General features: G+C 37.6%; 1 protein-coding gene across 7 annotated transcripts in view; it reads right to left on the minus strand.

The window, feature by feature from the left end:
* The window catches only part of LOC124775117 (zinc finger protein 28-like), a 209346-nt gene that overhangs the window by 139834 nt on the left and 54608 nt on the right, over positions 1-14904 (minus strand). For 6 of the 7 annotated variants that reach the window (XM_047249954.1, XM_047249955.1, XM_047249956.1 and 3 more), the window contains exon 6: positions 977-1147. The exons of the other annotated variant lie outside the window; for it this stretch is intronic. In XM_047249954.1, the coding sequence (XP_047105910.1) occupies positions 977-1147 (171 nt within the window). The remainder of the gene's footprint in view (positions 1-976; positions 1148-14904) is intronic. 7 annotated transcript variants of the gene reach the window in all.

Consider the following 14904-nt stretch of genomic DNA (forward strand, 5'->3'; position numbering starts at 1 on the left):
TTTTTATTGCATTTCCAGCTGGCAAAATGTAGGTGTGTGTGTGTGTGTGTGTGTGTGTGTGTGTGTGTGTGTGTGTGTGTGTGTGCACGCGCGCGCGCTCGCGTTCTCGCGAGCATGTGCATGCACATGTGAATTATGCACACGTCTGAAAGTAATTTGTGGCTTTTCCCCCCCTCCCTATCCAACACATTTAATAGCCAGATTCACATATGACACATGAAACTAGTTAATGTAACTGGACAGATAAAAAAAATCTACTCACCAAGAAGTGGCAAGAGAACACACATATAAAAAAAAAGGTTTTATGTATGCAAGCTGTTGGAGCCAAAGGCCCCTCTTTCCTGCAGAAAGGTTGAAGGGCAAGGAAGAAGGGTGAAGAAAAAGGACTGGAGAGATTTAAGAAAAGGATTGCAGTTCGGAAAAGTCGGCCAAAATCCCGGGTCAGGGGAGACTTGCCAGATGGGAGAATGAAACTAGCTGCCTTTTATACAAGTCGACGAGATTCATACACCACTGCCCCCATTTTTAATCAAACAAACATTGTTTTTCATCTTTAGAAGAAAATAGTCACAGTAAAAACCAACCTCTGCAAATCACTCTATATGAAATATATGCTGCATTCCACAAATGTGGTTATCGCCACTTTTGTGACATCTTCATAATATAAACCCTCTGCTCCTCTACTGCACCATCTGCTCAATTAAATGCCTGTATCTGTCGATGACAAAGTGCACCATTTTGATAAATTTGTGACAATACAAACATTTGTTCCTCGAATTCCAACAGTAATGACTGTACGTACCCCCATTATCTACCATTCTACAGAAACTATGCTACAGGTCTGAGTGCTAAACAGTCACCAAGTTCATTCAGTAATGCTGCTACTTGCACATACTGCAGTATTGTAACACATTTATCAACAATTAGCGACATTATATAAGTGAGCAAAATTCTTGCACTTTCTACAAAGACTAACCTGGCAATGAACCTGATTTTCTCCACACCTCTCAGTTGTACAGGTTCCCTTGTCCTGTTTCACTTTATTTTCAACACTTATTGAAACGGCAAGCTCTCCATGTGAAGATGGTAGAGATATGGTAGCAACAGTACCTTGCGATGGTGCAATAGGTGTCTGCACGGGAAGAGGCTGTGGATAAAATCATAGCTAATTAAGTTGCTTTATAAAGAAGCAATGAAAATACACAACTGATTCAACAGTAATTCAAATTTCTCTGTACTGTTTATCAGGAGAAGGTTATTTTATTTCAATAAAGGGGAGTGTGTGTTGTATCAGTTGAACTACTTAACACCAAAGTTGACAGTGAGAAGAAATACTGCAGTTTTGTGAATTATCAGAACTGAGAATAAGGCAAAAGTATATCACACCATGTGGGCACAAAAAAAAGGAGAGAAACTCAGTTACTTTTAATGAATGTTCCACGATGATGAAAACATTATCCACTTACTTTGTAACAGAGGCAAATATAAAAATAGGAATAACAATGTTCACATATAAAAAATGTGATATACATGAGAAACAGCAATGAACCACTTAACCACATGATTAACAAAATAACTGCGTACTGTTTGGGTGATGGTGGTGCGAGAAGAGACCTTTACAGGATTTAAAAATTTATGAGCAAAAATTTCCTTGGAACGATGAAACATTTCAAAGAGAGATGTGCAACACAAGTCATGCCTGCAAAGTGTATGCCTGGGCCAAGCAGATGTGTGTGTGCGTCAGGGGAGGGGAGTGGGGGGTGCCAGAAGCAGTGGACTACTTCAGTATGACAGTTAACTATCTGTACTGAACAGGCTGACATCTTTGATAAATGGGGCGTGGAAAGAAATTTAGAATTTTAGAAGTATGAGCCAAATTCAAGGTTTCTGTTTCATTCCCAATCAAAAGGTCTAGATTTGAAGACAGCTCCAGAAACAAGTGGCAGGTCCCAATACTAGGAAACTAATGAAAGAAATAATTACAAAATGAAAGCATTACACTTCTACATGATGGATATTAAACTATAACTACACTACACTGCACTACACTACATTTTTGCTTACAACTGTAATAATGCAAATCAGCATTTCAATAATTAGTTTACAAAGCATGCTAATTCCAAAGTAACGTGCAAGACTCTCAGTACAGCTCACATAGTAAAAGCTAAAAGTTCTAAGAATAAATAAGAATTAATTACAAAATTTGTTTGCAGTTTCCAAGCTGGACGTATCCAAAGTGAACAGGTTGTGGTACATGTAATAGAGGATTTAACAGACAGTACTGGCTAATCCACCCTTGTGAACATTCTAACAGAAGTCAGCTTTATGCATTAGCTTCAGGTAAATATGCTGAAAAGTAATGCAATAACAGAAGAAAAATCCCTGTATGCGGTTAATATTTTAAATGTGAGCTGGTGAAGCAAATCTCTACCACTCAATGTCAGGTTTGGAGTAATCTACAATCAGTACTATCCCTTGGATCATTATCATGAATTCTGAAGAAATTTGAGGGCTATCTCAATATTACTTACATGTCCTATGATGGCACTTGTTGAAAACATGTAAGAAGGAGCAGCCAGTAATGTAAACTCTTTTTTTAAGCTCTTCTTTTACTCCAGCTTTTCCTAATACGATCCACAGTTCAAACATTTATCTACATCTGTTATCTTCAGACTTTCATGTGACTGGTTTGTTTTAACCATGGGAGAAGTTCATGAAAATGCTTAAGTTAAAGTGGAAGATGCTTGTACACAGCCACCAACTATCTCCCAAAAGTGCTTGCTCTTGATATTTGTCCAAGTAGTGCTTTCTCCAAAGCACTCTGTAACTGTCCTATAGGTGGTGTCCACCTTTTCCGAAGTCCTCCAGTCTTCTACAGTTTTGCATTTCTTCTCTAGCAAGTCCTGTCACACTTTATTTCTAGACACTGTATAATTTTTTTTATGTATCATTCATTTGTTGCATTTTCTCTTTTCATCAGTTAAATTCATAACCTCTTGGGTTATTCAAATATTTCTATTGGGATTGTCTTTTTGCCTCTTTGATTTTCTGCTGGCTAATCCATCTCTCAAAGGTACCTATTCAATTTTTTATTAATTCCAGTTCGGTCAGCTGTGGGCTAATGCTCCTTTTCAAACTTTCAACCCCTGTGGTTCCTTCAATTTATTTGGGTCCCATATTCTGAACTTCCTATCTTTCTGTAATTTCTTCAGTTCTTAATCTGCTGTGCAAAATCAATAATGCCGTGTCAGGGTCCACATCACACATTACACAGACTGGTGCCCCTGTAACTAGTGAAAATGATGCTACCACTCTTTAGGAATCATGTTACTTTGGCCTCTCCATGATACAACCCCTCCATCCAGGGTAAATTGCTGCTCATATCAGTGGATCCAGTCAGTGTACCTTGGTCAAGTGTACTGTCAAACGGGTTGATTTTGGATGGTTTTGTCATTATATTGATTGTAACTTTCGTATATATTGTTAGATTAAACTGATTGTTATGGAAGTGGTAGGGTATAACAAATAAAATATCCCAGAATCAGAAAGTATATGTGTAGGTATATTTATCTGAGCCAGTTAAATAAAGTGTCCGAAGTCACTCCATAGATTGGGGTGATTTTGGACACATGTTTTTTAAATCTCTGTCCGAAGTTACAGTATATAGAGGGTGAATTCGGACAGTTACTGCCTTTTTTTAAAATTCTACATGCTTTTTATTTGATTTTGGTGACATTTTACACATTTTAAGGGAGTCCTTTGTTGTGAATAAGTGATATGGAACGATGTAATTAATTATATATATTACAGATAAGTTTTTATTTTGCAAGAATTTAAATAAACAGTCTCTCTGTTCACTTCTGCACGAGCTTATTTAATATTTTAGCTTAAGCGAATGGAAAGATCTTCTGACCGTCCTTTGAGGAATAAATGCACCCATGCTTCTCCTGGCAAGATATTACAAAATTTATTCTCTTTTTGGCTCAACTTATCGAGGTAGCCTTTAACTAAATATATAATATCCACTTTAGTGAAGGGAAATCCCCAATGTGCAGCCCTCAAGATACCTTGCTTCCACATTTCTTCTTCTTCTTCTTCTTCTTCTTTATTTAGCACTGGCTGTCCTCCCATTTTTTTCGGATGTGCTTCCTGCACTTTATTTTGTAGGGTTGATTTAGGTATACCATACAAATAACATGCTTTTCGGTACGATAATTTACCACTCTGAATATCACAAACGGCTTTATCTAAAAGTTCCGGGTCATAATTACACCATACTGTAGCAACTCTCCTGCTCTTATACGTTCCTGGCATCCCCACACAGTACACAGTTTTACAAATCCGTCGTTATAAAATAACCTTGCATGAGAAACTCGACAAATTTGTACAGAAATTGTCTCAATGCTGTTAGCTACTGAGCGCGTCGACAATTATGGTTACAATAACTTCCCGCTCGACGCAACAATAGAAAGTTTCCACTTTACGATAATGCATGGATTTTTAACACTGAGACTGTTCATCAATTATTCACCTAGGGAAACAACTGACGCAAAATAAAAGTTGTGGCAAGCGATAAATGCAATCTTGCGCTTAAAATAACTGGTGCACGGACATTAAAATAAGTAACTCTTTGTTTCTATGCAGTAGCAAAGAGCAAATAAGCCATACTGTCCGAATTCGCCCCAGTGTCCAAAATCACCACGTTGGACGGTATATAATACATTGTGGAGTTACTGCTGAGATAGTTTTAATTAATGACATTCATGTCCAATGCATACAATGCAAAACTTAAAAATGGCAGTAAATAAAAAAATATTTATTCATTCAAAAGTTGACATGATAGTACAATAAATAAACAAACAATTGTCAGATAATGTATTGGATACTGACACGCTGAAATTTTTGTATTGCTCATTTGCACAAATTTACACGTGATTGGACCCCATTCTTTATGTATCCTTACAATGATTAGGAAGTTATTTGCAGGTACTGAAAGTAGCAGTTTTGTTTTGGATCCCTGTGACATTAGTAGTGTGTTTTTAATCCTAGGGCAAACCAAGTTACTTTAGGTTACAAGGCGCAACACCCAAGGGCAAAATCTGCCAGTGAATGTGTGTTTATTTTAAGTGAGATCAGTTTAAAAGTGCTCAGTAAATAGCTAAAAATGTAATGCTTGAAACATACAGCGTATCCAAAAATATACAAGTCAATATACTATTTTTCTCGGTAAAAAGTATAACAAGCAACAGTTGTCAAAAACTTGGACATTGAAAGTCTGTATAAACTACTAACATAAAGTCTGTACTTGAATATAAAGGCTGTCCAAGTTTTCTGTTTACTCTCTGACCTGATAACTAGAGACAGGAAAAAATCTCTTTGTTTTATTGCCAAATTCAGTATTATTTTTGGCGAAATTCGATGTTACTTTTTGCTACATGCATTTTTTTGCACATTTGTTGTAATTTTTGCAAACTTAGTTGTCACTTCTGCCAAATACACTGTACATTTGTCAAGTTTGGTGTTTTTTGTCACATTCAAGGTACTTTTTTGCCACATTCAGTATCTTTTTTTGCTGCATTCGATTTTTTTGCCAAATTTTGTGTTTTTAAATCAATTTCAGTATTTTTTTTATCAAATTTGATGTTATTTTTCCAAATTCAGTGCCTTTTTCTGCTAATGATAGGTTTTTTTTTGCCAAATTCAGTGCTGTTATTCGTCAAATTTCGAGTTTTTTTTCTAAATTTGGTTTTCTTTAAATTGCATGGTTGTTGCCAAATTCAGTATTGTTTGTGAAATTCGGTGCTATTTTTTGGCACATTCTTTTCTGTCAAATTCAGTGTTTTTGCTAAATTTGGTGTTTTAGCCAAATTATATCCTGTTTTCTTGCCAAATTTGGTGTTGTTTTTGACAAAACTGTGTTGTTTCTTTTACAAATACATTTCTTCTTTTTCCAAATTAAATGGTTTTGCCAATTTACACGAGAAATGAAACATCTGAACTAGCATTTTGATATTATACACTAACCTCAGCCTTGATAAATCTGAAGTCAAAATGTTATTTTAACATTCAATAACCACAAGTTATGAATATTAAGAAACTGTAGTTTTCAGATTTATAACATTTTTATCAGGAAAATTAAAAGTCTTCTGATATTTTGTAAAAATCGACAATTTCATTTTATTTCCCTAAAAGCTGTTATTTTGGTATTTATTTCATGTTATCATTTTTGTGAAATTTTGTTGTCCCTACTAATAACTGAATTATACATTTGTGACCTTGATGAAAAGTTTCAAAAACAGAAATAAAAATACTTGAATGAATACAGGTTACAGTATATTGAAAACTTTAGAGAAACTCCCTTCAATTGGAGGGAATAGTGTCATTTACCTCCTGTACACAAAATGGTTGATTCTGAATAACTCTTAAAACAGATGGTGACAAACTCCACATACGGAGGAGTTTGTTAATATGCATAAACAAATCGAGATGGTACATAAAGGTAATAAAGAAGTACCCATAAATTTACTTGTAGAAACAGCAGTTTTCTAAATGAATTACTTCAGTTACTGCATGTCAAGGTTGCTAATCCTTTGAATGTTAAAGGTTTTATACACCAGCAAGAACTCTGTGGCACTTTAGAAAATGGAACTCAACAAGGGGGAAAAAAACGCATTCTGAAAAGATCTTTGATGTGCAGCAATATGTATGATGCCTATTTTCATATTACAAAAGTATAAATTCGAATTCCATCAAACACATGAAACAGCATTGAAACATAGACTGCAATGCCCTGTTGTAAGCCAATCACAGCTCGTCATGTGTTCTCGTCAGCCAATCACAGCAGATATTCAAAGCATAGGACATGCGATGTAGTAAGCAAATAGCAACATCACTGTTAACCCATTACTGACCATTGTCCCTTTTTTGGGACACGCATATTTTACTTATTTCTATGTAAGCAATGGAGCTTTTAGCCTTCATTGTTGCACCTGTAGGTTCAACTAACTGCTATAATGCCTGTAAATGTAAAATAAATGACTTTTTTCTAAGTACTTCACGTCAGGATAATTATAAACTTGCCGATTTTTTGTTCTCGCACTTGGCAGCACTGTATGTTTGCTGGTAGTTCCTGGATGACAATGAGCTGTGATTTAGTTGTGTGGGCGTGTTTGTTATGAACACATGGATGTCCGTGTAAGATTAAGTATACTTCAGATTTTTTCAAGTAAGTGCAATACCGATATAATTTATGCATCCCAATAATGGGATAATGGCATGTTACACTATCATTTATTGCTGATGTGCCCTATTCTTGTATACATGTATTATACAAAGAAGAATTGCATTTTACGTTCTTTATATCTGCTTTTTTTTCATATTCTATTCGAATTTTACGATTCCAACAGGATAAAAACATGCTGTGTGGACTTACACTTGAAGAAATTCTAGCAGAACTAGAGAACCATCAAGAGAGTGACGATGAAGATGATGATGTAGAATTGGCGATTATTCCACCCGATGCAGATGTAATAACAGATGAAGAAGACATTGACGAAAATGTACTGAACAATGAGTCTGTTGTACAAGATGTAGCCAGTACTTTAGAGCTCATAACCAGCCGAGACGAAGCTAATGCTACAGTTGTACCTCCAGAAGCCAAAAGAAGGAAAGCATTAGGAGATGGAGCAGAAAGTGGTACGTTATCTACAAAAAAAATATAAATGTAATTGGTATAAATGTCAACCAATGTACACAGACACTAGTGAACCAGGGAAGAGCAACGAACATTATGTTGTGGAATGTCTAGCAAATAAGACAGTGCCCCAGGTGTTTGAGAATTTTTTTTTCTGAGAAACAAATGGATATTATTATTGAATAAAGCGAAATTTATGCTTGCCAACATAACAAAATAAATTTTCTGCTAACCAAAGAAGAACTAAAATCATTTATTGGCATACTATTTCTGAGTGGTTATCATAAGCTTCCCCATGAGAATGTGTACTGGGAACAGGCTCCTGATGTCGATGTTCCTTCAGTCTTCAACTCCATGTCAAGAAATAGGTTTCGGGAAATAAAGAGATTCATTCATCTCAATGACAACTCCAAAATAGACAGAAACGACAAGATGTACAAACTGAGGTTGTTCTTTGAAATGCTGAAAAAGGAATTTGGTAAATTTGGCATATTTCATTTAGAACTCTCAATTGATGAAATGATGGTTCATTATTATGGCAAACATTCAGCTAAAATGTTTCTGAGGGAAAGCCTATCAAATTTGGATATAAAATTTGGTGTCTTACAAGTTCCAATGGATTTCTTTATAATTTTTCGCCATACTGTGGCAAGACTGACAACAAACAGGAGCCTTTAGGTGCAAGGGTAATAAATGAACTAACCAGCATGTTTCCAGAATCAGGGTATCCGAATTATAAGCTTTTCTTTGACAACTTTTTCACCAGTGTTGACACACTGATCACACTCGGAAAGAGTAAAATGAAAGCTACAGGATCGAACTAATGCATGTCCTTTGATTGACTGAAAAAGAATGGCAAAAGAAAAGGAACGAGGATTCTACGACTACATGTTTGACAAAGAGAACGAAGTTCTGGTTGTGAAATGGAGTGACAACAAACCAGTATGTGTAGCCACAAATTACAGTACTATTACTCCTCTGAGTTCTGCTAAAAGATACTCACGGGCAAAGAAAAAGGAAGTATCTGTTACAATTCCACATCTCATTGAAGAATACAATGCCCATATGGGTGGCGTAGATCTACTAGACAAGCAGATATCACTTTATACGACGAGGATAAGGTCAAAGAAATGGTGGTGGCCATTATGCACACAGATGATAGATATCTGCGTAGTAAACACAGGTCGAGCATACCAAATTGCTAACTCTAATGAGAAGCTCTCACTTTTGGATGTCCGACTGAGAATAGTGACGTTTTACCTATCAAAGAAAACAGGATCAGTACCAAAATGCACAGGACCACAAGGAAGCAAACTGATGGGAGGACGGGTGAGCACAGATGTACGACTAGATCCATGAAATCATTTCATTGTGCCAAGTAAAACACAGAAGTGATGTGCTTACTGCAAGAAAAAAAACAACAAAAATTTGTGATAGGTGCAATGTTGGTGTACACGATAAATGTTTAGCTTCATTTCATACAGAATAGACAGTCAATAATATTAAAACATTCTTTATTTATTGTTTGTGTTGTTTCTTACAATATTATGCATGGAGAATAAGGTTGTGAATTTGGATAGCGCATTTGGCCAATGTCCCAAAAATGGAACGGTCTGTAGTTTTTGTTCTAATAAACTGAAAATTTTCAAAACAACTTTTTATTCAATTAATCACTCAATGTAAAGTATTTATGTATAAAAGTTTGCAAAAAATGATCCAACAGAGTTTTGGCCCGACAAGACGCCTCCTGAGACGCGGCGAGGTAGGAGTAGGCAAAATGCAACAGGGAATAACAGTATTAATGTGCTAATAGTAAACTGCAGGAGCGTCTGTAGAAAGGTCCCAGAACTGCTCTCATTAATAAACGGTCACAATGCACATATAGTACTAGGGACAGAAAGTTGGCTGAAACCAGACGTTTAGTAATGAAATCCTAAACTCAGATTGGAATGCATACCGCAGAGACAAGCCGGACAGTGAAGGGGGAGGCGTATTTATAACGATAAGAAGTGCAATAGTATCGAAGGAAATTGACGGAGATCCGAAATGTGAAATAATTTCGGTGAAGGTCACGGTTAAAGCAGGCTCAGACATGGTAATTGGGTGTCTCTATAGGCCCCCTGGCTCAGCAGCTGTTGTGGCTGAGCACCTGAAGGATAATTTGGAAAATATTTCGAGTAGATTTCCCCACCATGTTATAGTTCTGGGTGGAGATTTGCCGGATATAGACTGGGAGACTCAAACGTTCATAATGGGTGGCAGGGACAAAGAATCCAGTGAAATTTTTTTAAGTGCTTTATCTGAAAACTACCTTGAGCAGTTAAACAGAGAACCGACTCATGGCGATACCATATTAGACCTTCTGGTGACAAACAGACCCGGACTATTTGGAACAGTTAACGCAGAACAGGGAATCAGCGATCATAAAGTGGTTACTGCATTGATGATTTCAGCCGTAAATAGAAATATTACAAAAGGTAGGAAGATTTTTCTGTTTAGCAAAAGTGACAAAAAGCAGATTTCAGAGCACTTGACGGGTCAACACAGAAGTTTTGTCTCAAGTACAGATAGTGTTGATGATCAGTGGACAAAGTTCAAAACCATCGTACAATACGCGTTAGAAGAGTATGTGCCAAGCAAGATCGTAAGAGATGGAAAAGAGCCACCGTGGTACAACAACCGAGTTAGGAAACTGCTGCGGAAGCAGAAGGAACTTCACAGCAAACATAAACATAGCCAAAGCCTTGCAGACAAACAAAAATTACGCGAAGCGAAATGTAGTGTAAGGAGGGCTATGCGAGAGGCTTTCAATGAATTCGAAAGTAAAGATCTATGTACTGACTTGGCAGAAAATCCTAAGAAATTTTGGTCTTATGTCAAAGCGGTAGGTGGATCAAAACAAAATGTCCAGACACTCTGTGACCAAAATGGTTCTGAAACAGAGGATGACAGTCTAAAGGCCAAAATACTAAATGTCTTTTTCCAAAGCTGTTTCACAGAGGAAAACTGTACTGTAGTTCCTTCTCTAGATTGTCGCACAGATGACAAAATGGTAGATATCGAAATAGACGACACAGGGATAGAGAAACAATTAAAATCGCTCAAAAGAGGAAAGGCCGCTGGACCTGATGGGATACCAGTTTGATTTTACACAGAGTACTCGAAGGAACTTGCCCCCCCTTCTTGCAGCGGTGTACCGTAGGTCTCTAGAAGATCGTAGCGTTCCAAAGGATTGGAAAAAGTTCACAGGTCATACCCGTTTTCCAGAAGGGACGTCAAACAGATGTGCAGAACTATAGACCTATATCTCTAACGTCGATCAGTTGTAGAATTTTGGAACACGTATTATGTTCGAGTATAATGACTTTTCTGGAGACTAGGAATCTACTCTGTAGGAATCAGCATGGGTTTCGAAAAAGATGGTCGTGTGAAGCCCAGCTCATGCTATTCGTCCACGAGACTCAGAGGGCCATAGACATGGGTTCACAGGTAGATGCCATGTTTCTTGACTTCCGCAAGGCGTTCGATACAGTTCCCAACAGTCGTTTAATGAACAAAGTAAGAGCATATGGACTATCAGACCAATTGTGTGATTGGATTGAAGAATTCCTAGATAACAGAACGCAGCATGTCATTCTCACTGGAGAGAAGTCTTCCGAAGTAAGAGCGATTTCAGGTGTGCCGCAGGGGAGTGTCATAGGACCGTTGCTATTCACAATATACATCAATGACCTTGTGGATGACACTGGAAATTCACTGAGGCTTTCTGCAGATGATGCTGTGGTATATCGAGAGTTTGTAACAATGGAAAATTGTACTGAAATGCAGGAGGATCTGCAGCGAATTGACGCATGGTGCAGGGAATGGCAATTGAATCTCAATGTAGACAAGTGTAATGTGCTGCGAATACATAGAAAGAAAGAGCCCTTATCATTTAGCTACAATATAGCAGGTCAGCAACTGGAAGCAGTTAATTCCAGAAATTATCTGGGAGTACGCATTAGGAGTGATTTAAAATGGAATGATCATATAAAGTTGATCGTCGGCAAAGCAGATGCCAGACTGAGATTCATTGGAAGAATCCTAAGGAAATGCAATCCAAAAACAAAGGAAGTAGGTTACAGTACGCTTGTTCACCCACTGCTTGAATACTGCTCAGCAGTGTGGGATCCGTACCAGATAGGGTTGATAGAAGAGATAGAGAAGATCCAACGGAGAGCAGCGCACTTCGTTACAGGATCATTTAGTAATCGCAAAAGTGTTACGGAGATGATAGATAAACTCCAGTGGAAGACTCTGCAGGAGAAACGCTCAGTAGCTCGGTACGGGATTTTGTTGAAGTTTCGAGAACATACCTTCGCCGAAGAGTCAAGCAGTATATTGCTCACTCCTACGTATATCTCGCGAAGAGACCATGGGGATAAAATCAGAGAGATTAGAGCCCACACAGAGGAATGACGACAATCCTTCTTTCCACGAACAATACGAGACTGGAATAGAAGGGAGAACCAATAGAGGTACTCAAGGTACCCTCCGCCACACACTGTCAGGTGGCTTGCGGAGTATGGATGTAGATGTAGATGTAGTGTGAAAGCACAAATAGGAAAAGTTAATGGTTTAAATTAATGGACATAGTGTAGCTACAAGAAAAGTTAAGCTTTCACAGATAACATTGGTCTTTTTAGTGTGTCTTACACCTTAAGATACATCACACAAATGTGCCAGTAAAATTTTAAACAATGACATTAATGTCTGGTATTCTGGGTTGGAAATTATTCTAAGTGGCTGGTCTTGAAAGTTTTAATTTTAAATGGGAGTCAAACACACTGTGATTTAAGAAATTCATTGCATATTCTCACACCTAACATAGTTCACCTAGCGTAAAAGAAAATTTTCTTTGAAAATAATGCTTTTCGAAGAACCATTCGCATTATTTTTCTGCGACCTCTTACACATGGGTTCGTTTCAGCAGCTGCCAGAGAGCACTAGAAAACAGGTGATACTGTGCGTGGACAGTTACGGTGACGTAGGAAGCCCATACGTTCGTACACATATAGCATTAAGAGATCTTACATGACGTCTTAAAATAAATAGGACATCAGAGGATACACCAAGAGCACAGGAATTTTGTAAACCGTACTAAATGCATAATTCAATTTAAGGGACACATTCATATGTCCAGATTCACAATTATTTTGGGATGCCAATTTTCTTGGGTTACAAGTAGTGTATTGACTTAGGTTTCATTCTTAATTACGGCATAATGCCAAATGTGCCAGAAGATAAAAATCTGCACTCAAAATTAACTGAACAGTTGCAACTAACCAATAGTGTGGAATGCAATACTTCGTTTCCTATCAACTGACAGCATTTGCGGAAAAGATTAATAAAGGCGATATTTACTTTGCAAACCGATGAAAATAACTTCATTGATGTGCAGAGGGATTAATGCTTCACTGAAAAAAACGTGGAAATAAAATCAAATCAGAAAACTGAAATTAATAACAGCCTTCTGTAACTATGTGTACATATTTTAATTTACTTGATAGCTCCCGTCCACAGAAATACATTTTGCTTTCATTTGAAGTGTGAACTGTAGATGAAGAGGAAATAGGACATCAGGAAACAGTAAAATCACTAAATATAAACATAGGTCACTATCCTCTTCCCCATTAAAACCCAGATTGTTCTGCGCATGGGCAAATCTGGCAGTTTGGGTACCCCAGAAAAATTTTTCTGTGTAGCATGACTGTTTCTTGCTACTGCTGCAGCCACACTTGAAGCAGCCATAAGCGGGAGAAGGTACTGCTCACACCCAACTCAACTCCACATGCACACGAACCCACTGGTAACTACTCAAAATGAACTTAATGTTGTAACGTCACACTCATCGGAAGCAGTTTGCTGTTATGGAGTATTCCATAGTCTTCGTCCTGAAGTCTTCGTCACATTTTGCTGTTTATCACTTCTTACCAGTCAAAAACACAAAAATTTAACTGGAGACTAAAACAATTAAAAATTCCCACAATTCTAGAAAATTCCCGGGTTTTTCCCGGTTTTCTCCCGGATAAAAAAAAAATCCAGGTTAATCTCGGATTTCCCAGCTGTCCCGAAGCATATACACCCTTTAATAACTACACTATTATAATACAGTAAAATATAACCAATACTTCTAACTAATCAATGAAAATAATCAAGGTTTGAAAATATAATAATGGATGGATAGAAAAATCTACTCATCAAGCAATAACAGAAGAAAAGACATAAAAGGAGTGGAAATGCACGAGACCTCTGAGCCAAGGCTCTTTCTTCTGGCAAAAGGGTTGAAGGGAAATGAAGAGGGATCATGGAAAAGGACTTGTGAGGATCCCGGGTCAGGGGAGCCTTATTTGGCGGGATGAGAAGGAAAAACCAATTGCCGATGAATGCACCGGATGCAATTTGAAAACCTTAGAAATTAAAGGTGAGAGGTAGGGTAATAAACAAAACTGAGAATACTGAAAAATAAATAAACTTTGAAAGATTCATTAAGAGTGGAAAGCCAAGTGTATTATAGGTAGACGGGAGGAGGAGTGGGGAAAAACAGACAGGTCAGGGGGGGGGGGGGGGGGAAGAAAAAAAAATTGAAAAGTGAATGGGGACAAAGAAAAGGAATAGTTACTGAAAAGAAAAGCTGAGACCACAGAAATAAACAAAAATTTAGGCCAAGTGGGTGGCAAGAACCAAGCACACATTCTACAGCCAGTTCCCACCTGCTGAACTTTGAGAAACTAGTAGCAGGAGGGAGAATCCAGATGGTATGTGTAGTGAAACAGACATCAGGGTCAAGACTGTCATGTTGCAGAACATACACTGTAACAGAATATAGTGTGTTTGTGTTTCCAGTACACAACTGTCTATGCCCCTTCATCCAAACAGATAACATGGTGGTAGCTGTAGTAATGCAGAAGGCCAAATACTGTTTATATAACAGTTGGTACACAACACTTTTCATTTCACACTATAGTTCTGAAAGTTACAGGGCTGTAGGAAGGTGCACTGGGCTAGTCTTAACCAAGGACTGTCACAAGGTTTGGACCCTTAGAGTCAAGTTCTGAGGTCTTCAAATTGTGTCCGGTGCAGTCATCGACAATCAATATTTCCTTCTTGTCATGTAAAGTAAGTCTCCTCTGAACCAGAATTCTGTATGACTTTTCCAGAACTATTCCCAC

This window comes from Schistocerca piceifrons, chromosome 2 (assembly GCF_021461385.2).
Source record: "Schistocerca piceifrons isolate TAMUIC-IGC-003096 chromosome 2, iqSchPice1.1, whole genome shotgun sequence".
Taxonomy (NCBI): domain Eukaryota; kingdom Metazoa; phylum Arthropoda; class Insecta; order Orthoptera; family Acrididae; genus Schistocerca; species Schistocerca piceifrons.